Genomic DNA, 20,470 nt, shown 5'->3' on the forward strand with positions numbered 1-20,470 from the left:
TTTCGCATTAGCTAATGAGAGAGTATTGCAAATTAGCACCTATGGGTCGGCAACCATTGCAACTGACGTTGCAAATATCTTGTGTTTTAATAGCAAAAATACTCTAAAAATCCAATTGTTTATCTGTTCTTTTTCTCGGCTGCTAATTTTAGATGGCGGCTGAATTTTTGCGTTAAGGTTGTATTACAAACAAGGATGACAACATCCATAAAAGAGAAGCAATAAAACGGTGGGACAAACGGACATTAACACTTATATAGTGTCAGAACTGAATAATCAGAATATAAATGTATAAGAATCGGAGCAAAATTGTAAGTAAATTGGTTAAAAACTGCTTGATACAGGATAATGTTTATGGACATACTTACATTTTTAGGACTTATAACATTATACTTTGTTGTCCCAGAAATTAACATACCAAAAATCAGATCAATCGGATGATTAAATCACAAATTCGTTTTCAAAAAAAAAATCAACATGTTTAAAATATACGTACGGACATTCTGGTAATGGTAATACGCTTTCTAAATCGTTCCCAACTACTACAGGAATCACCATGCAAAGTTTGAAATCGATAGGACAATTCTAACATGCCTAAATTAACGAGAAAAAAAGCTATCCGTTTGTGACGGACGGACGTTCGGACGGACCTACCCTAATTTTAGAAAAGCTTCGCTTTTAATAAGCATCATTTGGTCTGTCGGTCTGTTCTGTTAGCGTTGGTACTATTTCACAAAGTTTTTAACAAAATTGCCGCATTTATCCGCGTAGCAAAAATAGGCGGGTGTCTCACCCTTGTACCACTAACATTTAAAGGTTAAGATTTTGCAAAGAAAGAAAACTAATTAATAACCTTCTGCAAAAGTTTTTCTCTAATTATTAGTTATGAATTGAACTATTTTATTTTTTTTGCTATAATAACCTAGAAGAAGATCATCCTTCCAGAAATTTTAGACAGCTTAGTGTTAGTCCTAGGCAGGTTTTAGGCTATTTGGCGAAAAATGTGGGGCAAGAGGACCTTATTATTATGTTATCTAATATCCATTGGATTAGAACCGTACTGAAAAATCATAAAATCATGTATAGTATCGTATTACATACAAATTTTTTTTAATATTAAAAGAATGATCAAAAATTAATACCAGTTTTGATAGCCCGGGCCTTATGCACCTCGGGTCTACCAAAACAGGTTTTAATAAATTTTTTTTATCCGCGGAAAGCTGTATATAAAAAGATGCGATCAACAACTAATATCAATTCTCAAAAAAATTAAAGGGGCCAGATACTTATGTATGTGTGTGTATTTGTGTGTGTGTTTGAGTGTGTGTGCATGTATGTGTGTGTTTCTGTGTGTGTGTGTGTGTGTGTGTGTGTATTTGTGTGTTTGTTAATGAGTGTATGTATGTGCGTGTTTGTGTGTGTTTGTGTGCATGTATGTGTGTGTGTGTGCATGTGTGTACGTGTGTGTGTAATTCAAGATCGCTTGAAATTGCATTATAATATATTCTGCATATGTTTATAACATATGAAACAAGAATGAACATTTTCATAAACACTTTGAAATAAACATAGCTATAAGCTCTCCATTTTAGCGAAGCCTTACATAGGTCATATGATTGTTTTATGCTATATTATTTGTCAGGTTTTTAAATATTTTTCTACCTGTCCGAATACAGAGGTCCTAGATGCTAGGGGCGTTGCCGCCAGTAATATTATAAAAACAAGTTTACTTGATCATGGACTACACATACTTTGATTATGAGGAGAGTTGGGACGGGATAATGGCTTAAAACCATCAAATGATCAACTTAAAGCCTTCCTGAAAAGAACATCAATAATGATTTACTTTTGTCATTTTTATACGCGTAGAAATATGTGTTAAAGGAATCCGTCATTTTCAGTAACACAACCCAAAGTTTTTGACGTTCATAGTTTATAACCTAATTATAGAAAGGCTTTGTTTATTATTAAGGGGAGATTTCAGGGAGGAGGGGAACATTATTGAGAAAATATAATCTCAATCCCTTTTCAAATTCATAATTACAAGCTACCAAATGCATTATTATACACTTTAAATTTTAGGGGAAATATATTAATATTGTCCATTGTCTTAACCCTGCTACTCTGAGAGAATTGGGTATATTACGCATGCGCATTATCGTAAGTCAAAAGGATTTTAGGCATTCACATATGTTTTCATCAAAATAAACAAGAAGGGGGATACTAATCAGGGAGGGAGGGGACATCGGGCTGTAAATTATGCTGTTACCCAAAATTTATATCTTAATCGTTGACTTAAAAGATTTTGGTACTTTTACTGATTTTGATTGGGTGGTTCAAAAACTGTTATAGTGTCCAAATGTTTCAACCAATAATTTTAATCTACAGATGGGTTAATCTTGTTTATTATCATATGAGATGTAAATCAATTTATCGTCCATTGTCTTATCCCTTAAACCCCTGTATACTAAAACATACATACTTAACTAAAGTTGAGTCAGTAATGTTTTTAATACACGTATAAGTATGTAATTTAGTAAATATGATTCTAATATAATATGTATATAAATTGTGATTATTAAGTTAATTGTTATTTATCTATTTATTAACAAAAATGTTATATCATTTAATAAGGTAAGAACTTCAAAATTTTAAACTTACGAAAAATTGCAGAAACAAATTTAAAACGTATTTTTCTCCCAATAGCGAAGTGTTTCTATAATTAGGGTATGTATGTGCGTATGTCCGTACTTACGGTTACAATGGTTAGCACATATCGTTTATTTAGGGATGTTATAATTATCTGATTGATTTCAAACTTTGGATGAACTTCCGTCAAAACAAATAGCACGTATCGTTAATTTTTTTTTCATGGTAGAATTGTCCGATCGATTTCAAAACTTATCATTATGACTCCTGCAAGAGTAAGATATAATATAGAAATCGTTACCAAAAAGTACGTAGATCTATTTTAAGCATGATGATTTTATTAATTCCTTTTACTCTATATGCCTTACTTTCAGCTACACCCCTAGAGGCCTATAGGGACTCTTAAGGGGTGGAGGGGGGGGGCCCGGGGGGGGGGGTGGGGAGACGACTCCCTCTCTTTCAATTGTAGTTTTAAAAAGAAAAAAGTTTTTAAAGAAATTGGGAGGGTCATTTTTCTAGAGTTGATTTCTCGTCGGGGGGGTTGTAGTACCCTCCCCCAAAATAGTTATAAACCTTCCCAGGACCTATAAGAAGCTACCATGTAAAGAATAACAATATCGGTTAGCGAGATTCTTCGGCCTATGATTATTGTCATCCTTGTTTATGCTTTCAGTGCTTTGTTGATTTTGTCCAACCTGCCAGATACAAGTCAGTATGGAACCTTATACCCATCTAGTCCCAACAGGTAAACTTTGTTGATATTTTCCAACCTGCCAGATACAAGTCAGTATGGAACTTTATACCCTTCTAGTCCCAACAGGTAAACTTTCACAACCTGCCAGATACAAGTCAGTATGGAACTTTATACCCATCTAGTCCCAACAGGTAAACTTTTTTGATCTTGTCCAACCTACCAGATACAAGTCAGTATGGAACTTTATACCCATCTAGTCCCAACAGGTAAACTTTGTTGATATTGGCCAACCTGCCAGATACAAGTCAGTATGGAACTTTATACCCATCTAGTCCCAACAGGTAAACTTTTTTGATCTTGTCCAACCTACCAGATACAAGTCAGTATGGAACTTTATACCCATCTAGTCCCAACAGGTAAACTTTGTTGATATTGGCCAACCTGCCAGATACAAGTCAGTATGGAACTTTATACCCATCTAGTCCCAACAGGTAAACTTTGTTGATATTGTCCAACCTGCCAGATACAAGTCAGTATGGAACTTTATACCCATCTAGTCCCAACAGGTAAACTTTCACAAGGGATCTGAAGGGATAAGGCAATGGCAGATAAATTGTTATAAATCCCCAATAATGAATAACAAAAATACCTCTACTGTAGATTAAAATTATTTTTTGAAAAGTTTGGACACTTATATTTTGACTCTTTAATAGAAGTACCAAAAGTGTTTGAGCCATAGAATAAGAGATCGTGTTTATAAAACTTTGGGTACCAGTGTAATTTACACGCCAAGGTCCACTTCCCTCCATTATGTTCTTTCATTAAAGTAACAAGGGTAGGTTAATGGAAAATAAATCAAGCATCAAACCATATATTAACAAGGATGACAACATCCATAAAAGCGAAGCACTGAAACAGTAGGACAAACGGACATTAACACTTGTATAGTGTCAGAACTGAATAATCATAATATAAATGTATAAGAGTCAAAGCAAAATTGTAAGTAAATTTGTTGAAAAACTGCTTGATTCAGGATAATGATTATGGACATACTTACATTTTTAGGACTTGATTATAGAGTTGCTTCGCTTATTACATTATACTTTGTTGTCCCAGGAATCAATATACCAAAAATCAGATCAATCGGATGATTAGATCACATAAAAATTTGTTGTTAAAAAAGTAAAAAAATCAACATGTTTAAAATGGACGTACGGACATTTTGGTGATGATTATAGAGTTGCTACGCTTTCTAAATCGTACCTAACTATTGAAGGAATCACCATGCAAAATTTGAAATCGATAGGACAATTCTAACATGTCTAAATTAACAAAAAAAAGCTATCCGTTACGGACGGACGGACCGACCCTAATTATAGAAAAGCTTCGCTTTTAAAAAGATTTAACAAACGTAATATATCAAAGTTTATGTAATAAAGATGTAGTTTTTTTTCGAGTTTTAAAGATCAACAAAAACCCGTTTTGAATAAAAGAATATGGCCAAATACAAATAATAAATTAACATTGAAAATTTTTTATAGTGTACTTTTTACATTTTACTTTTCCCAGTTTTCTAACTAATTCGGGGATTAAATGAAATTTTTGGCATATTTTAAAAAATTGATATATTATTACTTGGATCTTGCACCAGATTTTCATGTACTCTAATAAACTATTACTCCCAGCTGGCTTAAATACCCACCACCGTTACCCCATCCTTTTCCTTCTACTGGATAAACAAACTGACCAATAAATGAGGTTCATATTAGCAATCTAGCTTGTAAACAAATTTTGCCCAGTCAATATATCCACGTATATCTAAAATCCATTATTTTGAATTTTCCGGGTATTTGTAATTTGGTTGAAAATTTGGTCGGATTTCTGCAAATATTGTCAATTATATTACATATTATTTTTATATATTGCCTTTTTGTTGAATTTTTAACAGAACTTTTTTAAATGAATGCTTCAAAATTCATTCATTTATTTCATTAGGAATCAATCTTTAATATTGAACTTCAAACCTTATTTTATTAATTATTTCTAATCGAAATATAAATTTAATCTTTTAAGATGGAATGAAAATAATGGCCTTTTAAACATTTCCCAAAAAATCTAACATAACGAAAGACTCGAGGGTTTTATTTTCTTTTAATTTAACTCTGTAAAATTTATTGACATCGACATAATGTCTTTAAGGTTTAAAAATAAATAAATTTAATGTTTTTTTAGAGAGTATCTGAATTATGAACAGCTGTACAGAATCGGAGTGGATGGTTATTTGGAAAATAACTTTCAGGTTCAAACTTTTATTAATACATTGATAAAAGTCAGGAGCGTCCAAATTGTTTGGGGGGGTAATTACCCCCTCCTAAATGGTTGAAGGTGCCTATGGCACCCCCAAGCTAGGGGTAAATTTTGAATGGGGGGGGGGGGTAATCCCCACTTTACCCCCCCCCCCTTTGACGTCTATGTAAAAGTAATGATTTTTAGTCGCCCCTAGACTGCCCCCCCTCCTTTTATGGTCTAAGATAAAAAATAAACTTAGGGGAACAGATCTATAGTATAGATGTATATACAGACAACTACCTCTCCCTTCTTTTTTCAAAGACCTCTTTCGTCTTCTTCTAAATTATTACCGAGATCTTAAGCCTCAGACAGACGGACAGAGAGGCATCCTACTACTTTGTACTATACAATATTATTTTTATCTTTACTTCAGGATTGTGTAAAGTACATTGAGGAAGCTTTAAGGTAAATATCGTAGGGATGGTGAAATGGACAAATCCCAAACTTTGTTCAACTCAATCAAATTTCAATATAACAAGGATAACAACATCCATAAAAGCGATACTCTGAAACGGTAGGACAAACGGACATTAATACTTGAATAGTGTCAGAACTAAATTATCAGAACATAAATGTATAAAAGTCGAATGTTGCAAAAGTGTAAGTAAATCTGCTGAAAAACTGCTTAAATACAGAAAATTGTTTAAGGACATACTTACATTTTAGGACTTGATTATAGAGATGCTTCGCTTATAACAATGTACTTTGTTGTCCTAGGAATCAGTATTCCAAAAATCAGATCACATAAAAATTAGCTGTTAAAAAAGTAAAAAAATCAACATATTTAAAATGGACGAACGGACATTCTGGTAATAATTATAGAGTGGCTACGCTTTCTACATCTTACCTAACTACTACAGGAATCACCATATAAAGTTTGAAATCTATTGGACAATTCTAACATGCCTAAATTAACGAAAAAAGTTATCCGTTCCGGACGGACGGACCGACCCTAATTATAGAAAAAGATCCGCTTTTTAAAACCTAAGAACGAATGAATCCAATAAATATATATCCTTTTAAAATCAAGAATATTATGAGTATTATACAGGGTGTTTTTTTTTAATGGAACAAAAGTATTGCTTAATATAACCCACTTGCCATTGACAGAAATTGATAATCTATATCTTAATTTATTCATTGGGTTGGGGAGTTTTGTATAAGAAAAAAATATTTAGTGATTTTCAACAAATTATGCCTTAAAAACCGGTTTTTCCAAAGTACCTTTTTTTGGAAGATTTTTGGATCATGACCAATTTAAAGAGTGTGCAAAAATGTGTACATTTTTAAAATTCAAATTGCGCAGCTTGTGTTAATAGAAGAAAAATGTTATGCATATTGTTAGAATCGTCATAAACTCTAGTTTTTGGGTGATTAAGAAGTATTCCTGTGCTGCGTATAGTTTAGGAGCTATGTGGTAAAATGTCCAAACTTACTGAAAACTTTTAAACCTTTCTCACATTTTCCAATGTAGCTTCTATACTACAAATAGCATGAATACAATACATGTATTTCCAAAAACTAGAGTTTATGACAATTCTAACGGTATGCGTAACAATTTTCTACTATTAACACAAGCCGTACAATTTGATTTTTAAAAATGTACGCATTTTTGCACACTCTTTAAATTGGTCATGATCCAAAAATCTTCCAAAAATAGGTACTTTGGAAAAACCGGTTTTTAAGGCATAATTTGTTGAGAATCGCTAAACATTTTTTTCTTATACAAAACTCCCCAACCCAATGAAGAATTTAGGATATAGATTATTAATTTCTTTTAATGGCAAGTGGGTTATATTAAGCAATACTTTTGTTCCATTAAAAAAAAACACCCTGTATTATATGAGTTTAAGACTTTTAGCTAAGAAAAGTTTTTTTGAATTACTGCCAAAAAATGTTTATTATAATTTTTTGTTAATATGCAACTTTTTTGATGGATTGATAAACAGTTTAGAGCAATTAATGATTTTGAGGGATCGTTGGCAAGCCCTTAATATTTGTAAAATTTTAATATTTTAGTAGTAATTATAAGCTCAATATTTTAAATAACAAAGCTTTTCTATAATTAGAGTCGGCCCGTACGTCCGTCTGTCCGTACGCAACGGATAGGTTTTTTGGTTATTTGTTTTGGTGATTCCTGTAGTAGTTGGGTACGATTTAGAAAGCGTAGCAACTCTATAATCGTTACCAGAATGTCCGTACGTCCACTTTAAACATGTTGATTTTTAACTTTTTTATCAACAATGTTTTATGTGATAAAATCATCCGATTGATCTTATTTTTGGAGTACTTATTCCTATTAAAATAAGGTACAATATTACAAGCAAAGCATCTCTAAAATGAGTTTTGCAATTGCAATTGCAAAAGTTATGCAATTTTATATTTTTATTTTTTATATTCAGTTCTGAGCTTCGCTTTAATGGATGTTGTCATCCTTGTCCGAATCTAAACATAAAAAAACTGTTCTCATCCTATGGTCGCATATATCAATTGTACAAACAGACAGACAAACATTCTTTTACTACTTTAGGGAATACAAGGATTACAACAGAATAGTGAACTCGTGTCGTCTGGGCTGTAAGCAGAAAGATTATCCAGCCATAGTTCCAAATCAAGATCCATACTTTAAACATTATGAGGTAACATATATTAAATTTAAATAAAATTCACTTTGTCTGTCCGTCAGTCAGTCCTTAACGCTATGGCGGGATTTTCTCGTCTGCTATCAGCTAAAATTTTTCTTTAAGATTCCTATGACTCTAGTCTATACATTGATTGTTCGGATCTACTGCAGTTCACGGTAAAATATTGCTGGTAACGAATATTGCCAAAAAATTGTTCGTCTTTCTGTTGGTCATGATATAAAAGAAATAAACACTTATTCGTAATTTAATTTGATGATTTTTTCGTATTCTCCCTTTCTTTTCTTTGTTATTATAGCTATAACTCAGGCCTAGCTATTCAAAAAATCTATTTTACAAAAAAAATCACGAAACCTTTGGAGTAAGGTGGGGGTATATCTTTTTTTCATATAACTGAAGAGGGGTGGGTAAGAAGGGGAGGAAAAGAAGAAAGGGGTTGTAGGGAAATTTTCCTTTAGAATTGTTTGTCAGAATCACATTTCCCTTTCCCTGCTATAACTATTGTCCGTTTGTCTATGATTATTTTGGTTTCTGCTACTAATGCATGCTGTCATACTTGTCATATACTAAATCAATGGTTAAACATTATGTGGTAACCCCTTCAAAACCTGCGGCCTCACCGTAATTGAGAGCTTGCTTGCTCCGAGTCTGAAATTTATGCCAGAGATGTTAAAAATTGTATCTATTGCTGCCAGGCGCGTGACACCAAGAGTAGGAGTAGGAAGAATAACTTGGCTTGTAAGCAAGTGCAACTAATTACCATGTACAGTTAGGACTTTCAGACAAAGGTCTTGCAATCAAATGGTTGGTAGGTTCATAGATGTTAATTAACTGATAGTTTGCGTTGAGTATCGCATCTTATTTCAAGCGTTTAATAATCTTGGTTTCTCTAGATGATGTCTTAAATATGAAGGAGAACCCTTGCTCATTACATTTTTATAAAAAAACAAGGATGACAACATCCATAAAAGCAAAGCTCTGAAACGGCAGGAAAAACTCATATTTAACACTTATAGAGTGTCATAACTGAATAATCAGAATCCAAATGTATTTTAGAGTTGCCACGCTTTCTAAATCGCACCTAACTACTACAGGAATCATCATACAAAGTTTGAAATTGAGAGGAAAATTCTAACATGCTTAAATTAACGGAAAAAGCTATCCTTTACGTACGGACGGAGGGACGTACGGACTGACCATAATAATATAAAAGCTTCGTTTTTAAAAATAGGAAAAAATACGGGTTATGTAACGTAAGGAAAAAAAAGATTTGAAAAATATTTGTACTTTTTCAATTTATTTCAGTAAACACTTAAAAGGTTTGAAGTGAAATATTTAAAATCACTTTAAGATATTGAAAGTAAATAGATTCTCAGAAAAAAAGTAAATTTGATGGTTAAATTTGTTATGCAATTGCACGGTGTCGGAATAGGACCTCCGATGGGTCAATTTCGAATTTTTTTCTTAGAACTAATTTTGTTCTAAATTAGATTACCATGATCACTTTACAATTTGGTTCAAATTTTCTGGATAAATCTGGTTTTCATTGCCTTTAAGCGAAAACTCTTAAATTGTGTCGGAATAGGACCTCTGATGGGTCAATTTCGACTTACTAAATTGATGAGAATCTAACCATATCAAACAACGAATTAATAATCCTTAAGAATTCACCTTTATTAACTAAATGCAAAGCCTTTTGATTGAAAAACTATAACATAAAAAAATTATTAGATACATCATTGTTGGTTGAAACGTTCGGACACTGTTAGTTTGAAGTAACTAATCAAGTTTTAATGAATGTGTACAAAGATTTTAAGCTAACAAATGGGAGAAGTATTACAAGATTCTTCTTGCCCCTGGCAACTCGGGAAGATAGGGGGCGCAGTTTAATGGCATAAAACCATCTTGGTATAATATGATTTTTCATAGGCTTTGATTCAAGAAACCCTGTGTTTGATGAACTGTAAACGCGGCAAAGTGAATCCCAACAGAATTGAACAAATTGAGGATTATAAATTGGTCAAGGTATAGTATTCATTTTACAATAGATCGTCTAGATTAGAGGCTTTCAGAAGGGGGCAAAATCCTGTGCACGACACTGGTCTAGAATAATAATATCCTTGGTTGGATTAATAGATGCACAGTGTAGGAATATTCCGATACATTTTTAAAAGCGAGGCTTTTCTATAATTAGGGTCGGTCCGTCCGTCCGAAACGGATAGCTTTATTCGTTAATTTAGGCATGTTAGAATTGACATATCGATTTCAAACTTTGCATGGTGATTTCTGTAGTAGTTAGGTACGATTTAGAAAGCGTAGCAACTCTATAATTATTACAAGAATGTCCGTACGTCCATTTTAAACATATTGATTTTTCTACTTTTTTAACAACAAATTTTTATGTGATCTAATAATCCGATTGATCTGATTTTTGGTATATTAATTCCTGGGACATCAAAGAACAGTATTATAAGCGAAGCAACTCTATAATCAAGTCCTAAAAATGTAAGTATGTCCATAAACATTATCCTGTATCAAGCAGTTTTTCAACAAATTTACTTACAATTTTGCGTCGACTCTTATACTTTTATATTCTGATTATTCAGTTCAGACACTATACAAGTGTTAATGTCCGTTTGTCCTACCGTTTTAGTGCTTCGCTTTTATGGATGTTGTCATCCTTGTTGATTAAAGAGTCTACACATTCGGACAGGCAATGTTAGCCGTTTGGAAGCCAAAATAAATTATATGAGCTACACTTTAAGGACTATTGGCCGACTATCATTTAAGAATAGCGTGGCTTTAAAAAAGGAATTTGAATAAGAGCCTTTTGTTGCCCCCGGGCTTGATCTTAGAGATTAAGATATGAATTACCTCCAACTTTTCCATCAGCGGTTTAAAATCGATATGAAAATTCTAACATGTCTAAATAAATGAAAAGAGATGTTCGATAAGGACGTACTGAATCCCAGAATGTGAGAAGCTTTGCTTTTATTTATGTTTTATAATCCCTAGAAATCAGGAAGGAATGGGACAATAAACTGTGGATTAAACTAGTCCCCAAAGTTTTATAAATAAAAGATATATCGTAATCGTACGAAAGCTCAAAACCTTTGGACACTTTTATAAATTCTTTGTTGGTCTGTACAAACTGGCTGTGATCAGTTTCACCTAGAAAAAATGGGGTAATTTTGTGTATCATAATTGGGAGAGTACATCAATCTATCGTCCTTAATATCACTGCTAAAAATTAAGATGAAATTAAGAAATAATAAAAAGTTTACAAATTATCTAATCCAACATTTCAAAGAATACAAAAAAAGTTTTTTAAGATAAAATTACAAGAATTTTAAAAAGTTTAAATCTTACAAAATAAAATTAGAATTAGAATACCTAATAAAATATTTTCTTTCGATTGTTTAAAATATAAATTAAATCATATATAATAATATAATTTCTCGTATTCATGAGAACCGGTTCCTATTCCACCGGATCAAAAAACTATGTCTAGCATCGTATTATATCCAGTTTTCTACGAATATAGAAATGTACAATCATAAGATTAAAACTAGTATTTTTAGCCGGTGCCTTCGGCACCACGGGGCTAAAAAAACTAGTTTTAATCTTATAATTGTACATTCTATATCCGCGGAAAGCCGTTTATAATACGATACGAGAAATAACTATTAAAAAATTTAAAGTTAAGTATTTCTGGTGCTGCCATTAATTTTGAAGTAGTTTTTCCAGAAAATTTTTTTTGGGGGGGTGGTTTCCTATCCCCCAAGAAAAAGCTTAAAACCACCACAGAGTAGAATCCGATCGGTTCAGTGGTTACCGAGATCTTAAGGGACGAACGGACAGACAGACAAACATCATTCTACTTTGTATTTAAAATTAAGACGTTTTTGCAGGGATCTTAAGGGATAAGACAATAGACGATAAATTGATATAATAATTTAATATAATAAAATTTAATATCTCCAATTATAATAAACAATATTACAACTTTTGGATTACAATTATTGTTTGAATTGTTATGTCATTTCTAGTTCTAAACCTACCAAACAAAATTCAATAAAGGTACTCAATGTTTTAAGCCAACTAATAAGATGATTATAAATTTGCATAATCAGAAAACTTTGGGTACTAGTTTATTTAAAAGTCCAATGTCCTTCCCTGCATTTTTGAGTTTTCAAGGTCAGCTGAATCTTAGTTTCCGACTTTTTACGTATCACCCTCATCCTATCTCAATATTTACTACTAGCTAAAAAAGCTTCAAACTTCCAACAAAAATCTAAATTTGAAAAAACAAATTTTGTATGTATGATAAGTCATCTTATTATTTATTTTTAAATTAATGATGATGTAGCTTAAAATAGCTTTTGCAATAGTTGGATTATCTGTCGTACTTAGGGAACAAATGGGAAATCAATTATATAATTTATGTTTTACCTTTTTGTACATTCATGTTTTGTGCTTTTCAAAATAAAAATTTTTGATATCTTTTTTATTAAAATTATTGAGTAGCTTTGTCACTAAAACATCTTTTGCAACAAAATATCTTTAAAGTTGAGCATTGAATTTTTTTTTGAGCAAAAGAAAAGTTATGAAATTTAAAGTTGAATTCGAAGATTTAATCAAAACCTTAGGCAGATTTTTATGTCTTAACCATTTTTTTGTGGGGGGTAAACAATTTTAAGGGGGGGGGGGGGTAATTCGTATTTGGGGGTGTAAAATGGCGGGTTAAATTTTTTTGGGGGGGTAATTTAAATTTTATTAAATATATAGTATTAAAAATGCGCGCAAAGCGCGCAAAAATTTTTTTTATTATAAATTTTTTTTTTTTTTTTTTTTTGGGGGGGTTAAAATATAATACGATGGACGTTCAGGCTTTTTCGCCGCTATAACTTTTTATTTTATTTTTTTTAGGATTTTGAGACTTTAAAAACATATGACTATCTTCAGTTGTGTTACTTTCAAACTGAGGTAAATGAGATTTTTAATATTTATTTCTCATTGAACTTGTATGTCCCTTAAGATCTCGAAAACCGTAGGACCGATTGTTCACTTTAGTTATGGTCCGAGGAAGGTTTTATACTTTTTTATGAACTTGCGGCTTTGCCCCTAGCCTCTAGGGGTTTTGCCCCAAGAGATGATAAAAAAAAGTTAAAGTGAAATTCGTAAAAAAAACAAGTTAAGGTCCAAAGAAATCTTCTACAAAAAAAAAAGACCAAGGATATCTCCTACAAAAATTTTTTTTTTGGTTTTTGGGCGGTTGGGGGTGTCCCACCTCCCAAGAAAATAGCCTAAAACCTCCACAGAACCAGTAGGTATATTCCCTGAAGAGTAGAATCCGATCGGTTCAGTGGTTACTGAGATCTTAAGCTTCAGACGGAGGGACAGACATCAAGCTTCTTTGTATTATAGATAAGATTCATCTCTAGTAGAAGCGTCATTATTAGTAGCGCAATCTGCTCTATAACTAGGGTCGAACCATCCGTCCGACTGTCCATCCTAACAAATTTTAGATTTTCTCAGGCACTATAAAGGATAGAGGTCTGATTTTTCTTGTGTAGATTCCCTTGTAGGGCATGTTTGATTATGTTACTAACATTGATATGCTAAATTTTAATTGGTTGATGCAGAATTCTAGGAAAAGAATAGAGGGAGTATGGGCTATACAATATGTAACTCTCACCTAATGGCATGAACCCTGTTTAATTGGGTCAGAAAAATAAACACGGCCGAGTCCCTACAAAAGAACAAAAAGTAATTTGTTAGCAGACGAGAAGGGTCTACGCTACTTGGGGCCGTTATTTGTCTGGATTATACATCTATACTTATACATTTATTGTTGCAGGAACCAACTAAGGCAGCCCATGCAGCCTACACCAACCTACTGGCAAATCCAGGTATTGTATTCAATAATATTATGGTTTCCCTCAAAGTTCCTATTTGAGCACAGAAAATCCACCCCCCCCCCCCCCCAAACCCTTTATCTTTTAATAAATACAAAAACAAACGGTAGGTCAGGTTAGGTTTATATGGGTACAGGGTGGCCCCGGGGCCCGCAGGTATAGCCAACCCAAAGGGGTTAGGTATAACGAATAAAAATTCTCCACTTTTTTAAAATATTTTTTTTTAAGTAGGGGGGAGGTTTCTGTGCCCGCTTGGCACTTTAAGGGAAAACATCCGGCAGATTTCAAATCTCCCTCTAACATTTAAATTCTTTCCAACTTATATATCTTAGTGAACATATCTTTTTTTTTGCAAATCCACTAATTTCTTTCTATGTTTAGATCATGTTATAATGAAGGAAAATTTGAATTATTTTGTGACCCTCACTGAAATGGACAGGAACGATCTTGTTGATCTAGAGCAACCAGTAAGTATTAGTAAAGTAAATATACTTAACCGGTTTTGCTCCAGCTGAATTTAAATTTTTCTTATATTATCAATATTTTCTTGTTTTAACCCTATCACTATAAATCCTTGTTTTTTTTTCATGATTCAACGTTATTTTGCCCAGCTATGGGTTGCCGCAGACTGCCCCTTCTTATAATTTGGCCATAAATATTTTGTTTTGATTGCTTTTGATAGCTATTATTACACTAGCGGCTTCGCCCCAAGAGGTAATTAATGAGAAAAAAAAATAATTACCTCTGGATATGCCCCCACAAATTTTTTAATAATTTTTAAAAAATTAAGTATCTGATGAGAAGCCCCAACTCACCCACTAATTTTCAATAATTAAAAAAAATTGAGGGGGGATTTTTTCATTTTTTAGGAGGTTGGGGGTGTCCCACCGCCTAAAAAAATAGCATAAAACCACCACAGGACCAGTAGGTATATTCCCTGAAGAGTAGAATCCGATCGGTTCAGTGGTTACTGAGATCTTAGGGGACGGACAGACGGACAGACATAATTCTTCTTTGTATTATAGACTAGCGGCTTCGCCCCTAGCCTATAGGGGCTTTGACCCAAGAGGTGATAAAAAAAAATTTTGGCGAAATTTGTAAAAGGACCAAGGAAATCTTCAGCAAAAAAAATGGGGGGGGATTTTTTGGTTTTCTGGAGGGTTGGGGGTGTCCCACCCCCCCCCCCCCCCAAAAAAAAATAGCATAAAATCACCACAGGACCAATAGGTATATTCCCTAAAGAGTAGAATCTAATTGGTTCAGTGGTTACCGAGATCTTAAGGGACGGACAGACAGACGGACGGACAGACACCTTCTTACTTTGTATTATAGATTACGCACACACCAACGGACTGACGCATACTTAAAATCTTTGCTGTGCGGGCCGAAAGAAAAAATAAAATCATTCTGCATCGGACCTTTACTTTTCCCTAAAATTACCTAGTCAAACACAGAATTCCATTTAACTCTTATTTAAAAAAAGATAAATTGAAAATAAATGGGGGTTGGGTAGTTTCTCATTTATTTTTTCTATTACTTTAGGTTAGGTTATATTGGGTATTGCGCAGTCCCGTAGGGCTAGGGCTCACAAGTGTTAGGCAATAAAAAAGTACACGCCCTCTAATTTTCTATGTATTTCTTTTTGATGAGTGTGTCTCAATGCTCGATAGGTACTTTGAGTCAGGGAGTAAGGGAGGGAACAATGGGCAATTAATTCAATTTTAGAGTTCTAACTCAATATCTTCAAAACCAGATATATCTAGAAAATTCCAACAAATTTAGATATAGCAATCTTTATTAGGTTTGTATAATAAAAAATTATTAAACACTGAAAGAATAGTTATTACTTTCATCGTATTATAAACCGCTTTCCGCGGATATAGAATGTACAATTATTATATTAAAACCATTTTTTTTAGCCCGAGCTGCCGAATCTTATGATTGTACATTTCTATATTCGTAGAAAGCGGTTTATAATACGATGCTAGACATAGTTTTTTCGTATTGATGAGAACCGGTTCCTGTCCACCGGATTCGAATGAATTTAACATTATGATATACTGTCTTGTTTTCCTGTAAATAGTCTGTAATTTATCATAAAAGGTATGACCTAGCTTAGTACTGGCAGTTTCTTACAAAATAATACCATGATTGAGGGTTGTTTTCATATTTGACAAGGGGTTGATTAGAATGGACAGTCACAGAAGTATCACAGTAGAATTTCTGGTTTATCCCACCCATTCTTAGAAGAAAACTATTTTGGAACACAGTAATAGTGTCTGACTGATTATGACGTAACAAAAAAAAATAGCCAATGAGAGGCCGTTATTGACCAATGGTAAAATTTATAGTGGCCTCTCATTGGCTAATTTTTTTTTGTTACGTCATAATCAGTCAGACACTATTACTGTGTTCCTATTTTGTTTAAAAACCAAAATAAACTTGTTTTGAATTTTTTTCAAATAGTCTGCTAGTATTTGTATTGGTTAGTTCAGTAAGAGTCGTCTGCTTTAGGAATAATTGTTTTAGCGGCATTCTTTGCGCTGGTACCCAAAGTCTTTGAAATTTGCCAAAATGATAAAAGTTGCATGTGTTCTGGTACCCAAAGTCCAAGACTGTCAGAAATATGAATTTTAGATCCATTGTCCCCTCCCTTCCTCCCTGACTCTGAGTGGTAGAACCAAGATTTCTAGCATCATTAGAATTCCAGTATTTCCCATTTCGTGTTACAATTACTACCTTTACCCCCCGGCAAACCTAAGCACGCCACTGCTATCCTATTATATAAAGTATCAATGTTTTTAGTCTGTAGCTTAAGATTTCGATAGCTACTGAACCGAATGATTTCTCCATTTTATGGAAGCTTCTAACAGGTCTCTGAATGGTTTTAGGCTATTAAATTCTTATATCTAATTTTAGTTTTATGCTATTTCCCTACTTTCCTCACTCCTTTAAATACATAGCTCCCAGATGCTAGGATCGCAGCCGCTAGTTAACTATAATATACAACTCTTGTTATTCTTACTATTTTATGAGCTTTATTTTTAAAATTGACAGTCATTCCATATATATTTTTAACATCTGGGTCAACTTAAAGATAATAAAAGTCGTTTTTATTGTCTTTGGTTCCAGTATATAGATATCCATGTTTCTTTATTACATAACTAGTGGCTTCGCCCCTAGCCTCTAGGGGCTCTGCCCTAAGAGGTAATTTGAAAAAAAATAAAGTGCTGCCACCCATAATTTCAAAATAATTTTTTTTAATTGAGGGGGATTTTTTGTTTTTTATGGGGGGTTTGGGGTGTCTCTCCCCCCAAATATATAGCCTAAAACCACCACAGGACCAATAGGTATATTCCCTGAAGAGTAGAATCGGATCGGTTCAGTGGTTACCGAGATCTTAAGATTCAGACGGACGGACAGACATCAAGCTACTTTGTATTATAAACTAGCAGCTTCGCCCCTAGCCTCTAGGGGCTTTGCCCCAAGAAATGATAAAAAAGGGCCAAGGAAATCTTCTACAAAAAAAAAGGACCAAGGATATCTCCTACAAAAAAAGGACCAAAGATATCTCCTACAAAAAAAGGACCAAGGATATCTCCAACAAAAAAAAATAGGGGGATTTTTTTTGCTTTGGGGGGGTGGTGTCTCACCCCCCAAGAAAATAGCCTAAAACCACCACAGGACCAGTAGGTATATTCCCTCAAGAGTAGAATCTGATCGGTTCTGTGGTTACCGAAGGGACAGACGAACGGACGGACAGACATCATTCTACTTTGTACTATAGATAACTAGCGGCTTCCTCCCTAGCCTCTAGGGGCTGGTTTGCCCAAAGAAGTGATAAAAAAAAATTAAGGTGAAATTCGTAAAAGGACCAAGGAAATCTTCTGCAAAAAAAGGACCAAGGAAATCTTCTGCAAAAAAAAAAATGGGGGAGGATTTTTTTTTTGGGGGGGGGTTAGGGATTTCCCACCCCCCAACAAAATAGACTAAAACCACCACAGGACCAGTAGGAATATTCCCTAAAGAGTAGAATCCGATTGGTTCAGTGGTTACCGAGATCTTAAGCTTCAGACGGACGGACGGACAGACAGACATCAAGCTACTTTGTATTATAGATAGGATGTAAATTTTTTACTCCTAAAATATAAATTTTCGGCCCCCTTGCAACACCACCCCCCCCCCCCCACAAAAAAACTAGGGACATAGTGAAGAATAGTGCATTCATATACATTGATTATCGTCATGCATTTAACGAAATTTTACGTCAACAGATCATCATCAAATTTTCTTACAGACTTTTATATAATTTCCTTTTAAAATTTCTGTCACGCTATGTTGTCTATTCGTTTGTTCAATTGTCAGATTTATTGCGCTTCGCTTTTTATAGATGTTGTCATCCTTGCAATAGCGAACGATTTATAATTTTTGTTACATAACATAAGGTATTCCTTTATGATGATTTATATTTTTAAAAGCGAAGCTTTTCTATAATTAGGATCGGTCCGTCCGTCCGTCCGTCCGTAACGGATAGCTTTTTTCGTTAATTTAGACATGTTAGAATTGTCCTATCGATTTCAAATTTTGCATGGTGATTCCTTTAGTAGTTAGGTACGATTTAGAAAGCGTAGCAACTCTATAATCATTACCAAAATGTCCGTGCGTCCATTTTAAACATGTTGATTTTTTTTACTTTTTTAAATAGCTTTTCTCATTAATTTAGGCATGTCAGAATTGTCCTATCGATTTCAAATTTTACATGGTGATTCCTGTAATAGTTAGGTACGAGTTAGAAAGCGTAGCAACTCTATAATCATTACCAGAATGTCCGTACGTCCATTTTAAACATGTTGATTTTTTTTACTGTAAACGTTTTAAACATTTTGTACAATTGTTACATAATATACGGCATTTTGTTTATGATTTATGTTTTATCAAATGTATGCAAAGTACAGGATGGCTTTAAAAACTCAGATTTCTTACATTTGTTAGGACTTTTTTAGTGTTCGGACCTTCAACCAATTCAAAAAAGTTTCAATGCTCTCTTGTCATTTCTATAGCCACTCTGGGTAAGGACACCGCAGGATTTGAAACCCATTGCAGGGGTTAGGCCTGGGGAAAAAATACACCTCCTTGTTTTCAATTTGTTTTCAAAAGTAAGGGGGAGCGGTTCAGTGCCCGAGGGCACTTTGAGATAAAGCACTATGTAAAAATTGTTTTTTAGCAGCTTTTACTTTCTTGACAAATCTTTATTCTAGTGTAAAAAAAAGTCATAGGGGCAGTGTAGTAAGTTTCATATAGCAACCTTTTTTTTGAAAGCTCTGTTTTTTAAAATAAATTGATGTTATTATGTTATACAGTGTTGTAGACATACTTTTATTTAGATGTACTGAATGTTAGTTTCCGAAAGTGTACTTAGCATCCGCGTCCTATTTCAATATTTGCTACAAGCTAAAAAAGCTTCAAACTTCAAAAAAAAAAAAATTTAACAATTAAAATTTTGAATGTATAATGTATAAATCGTTTATACATTTTATCGCTTTTCCTTTTGACCGGATTAGCTGAAAATAGCCTTTGCAATAATCTGCTGTACACATTTGGAAATTATTGAAGAAATAGGCAATCCATTTTCAGCACATCTTTATTTACTGTAGCTATTATCCTTGTTAAACTTGATAAACATAGTCAATGATAAAAGAAATCGACAAAAAACATCAGCACATTGTTAAAGCATATCAGCAAATGTCAGTTTTAAAATAACTTTTTTTAATGTAGACGATGAAATTAAATGTCAGCACAATGTTACAGGTTCAACAGGGATATCCTATCATGTAAAGTAGTAACGTTTTTTTTTGTCTGTTACTTAAGATTTCAATAACTACTGAACCAATGAAGTTCTCCATTTTGGGTTTTAGGCTATTTCATTTTTAGTTTTTGACTATTTCCTCTCATTCCCTACCCCTTCGAATACAGAGCGCAGCCGCTAATACTGTATAATGTATATATATGTACTACAAAAATTAATTTTGTAATATGTATTGTATCACAAATAAAGCTTTTATTGCTCCAAACTCAGACTCTATGTATGACGTCATTGTTAATGTTCACTGCTTTTCATGAAGGGAAGGGATAATGGCATATAGATAATCAAAATATCTTTTTATAAGGCACCATAGACAAATAAACAATTAGGTTTCGCGAAAAGAATGATTTAACGT

At 33.4% G+C, this 20,470-nt stretch overlaps 1 protein-coding gene across 1 annotated transcript in view; it reads left to right on the forward strand.

Moving 5' to 3' along the window:
- Nucleotides 1-2,489: 2,489 nt before the first annotated feature.
- Nucleotides 2,490-20,470, forward strand: part of LOC145313083 (cartilage-associated protein-like) — a 35,515-nt gene continuing 17,534 nt past the window's right edge. Inside the window, exons 1-9 of the mRNA XM_080152348.1 lie at nucleotides 2,490-2,634; nucleotides 3,323-3,394; nucleotides 5,576-5,642; nucleotides 6,066-6,097; nucleotides 8,223-8,331; nucleotides 10,264-10,359; nucleotides 13,264-13,320; nucleotides 14,195-14,246; nucleotides 14,634-14,719. Of these exons, the coding sequence (XP_080008474.1) occupies nucleotides 2,615-2,634; nucleotides 3,323-3,394; nucleotides 5,576-5,642; nucleotides 6,066-6,097; nucleotides 8,223-8,331; nucleotides 10,264-10,359; nucleotides 13,264-13,320; nucleotides 14,195-14,246; nucleotides 14,634-14,719 (591 nt within the window). The 5' untranslated portion in view covers nucleotides 2,490-2,614. The remainder of the gene's footprint in view (nucleotides 2,635-3,322; nucleotides 3,395-5,575; nucleotides 5,643-6,065; nucleotides 6,098-8,222; nucleotides 8,332-10,263; nucleotides 10,360-13,263; nucleotides 13,321-14,194; nucleotides 14,247-14,633; nucleotides 14,720-20,470) is intronic.

This window comes from Acartia tonsa, chromosome 3, assembly GCF_053477335.1.
Source record: "Acartia tonsa isolate MP-2025a chromosome 3, ASM5347733v1, whole genome shotgun sequence".
In the NCBI taxonomy this organism is placed as follows: Eukaryota; Metazoa; Arthropoda; class Copepoda; order Calanoida; family Acartiidae; genus Acartia; species Acartia tonsa.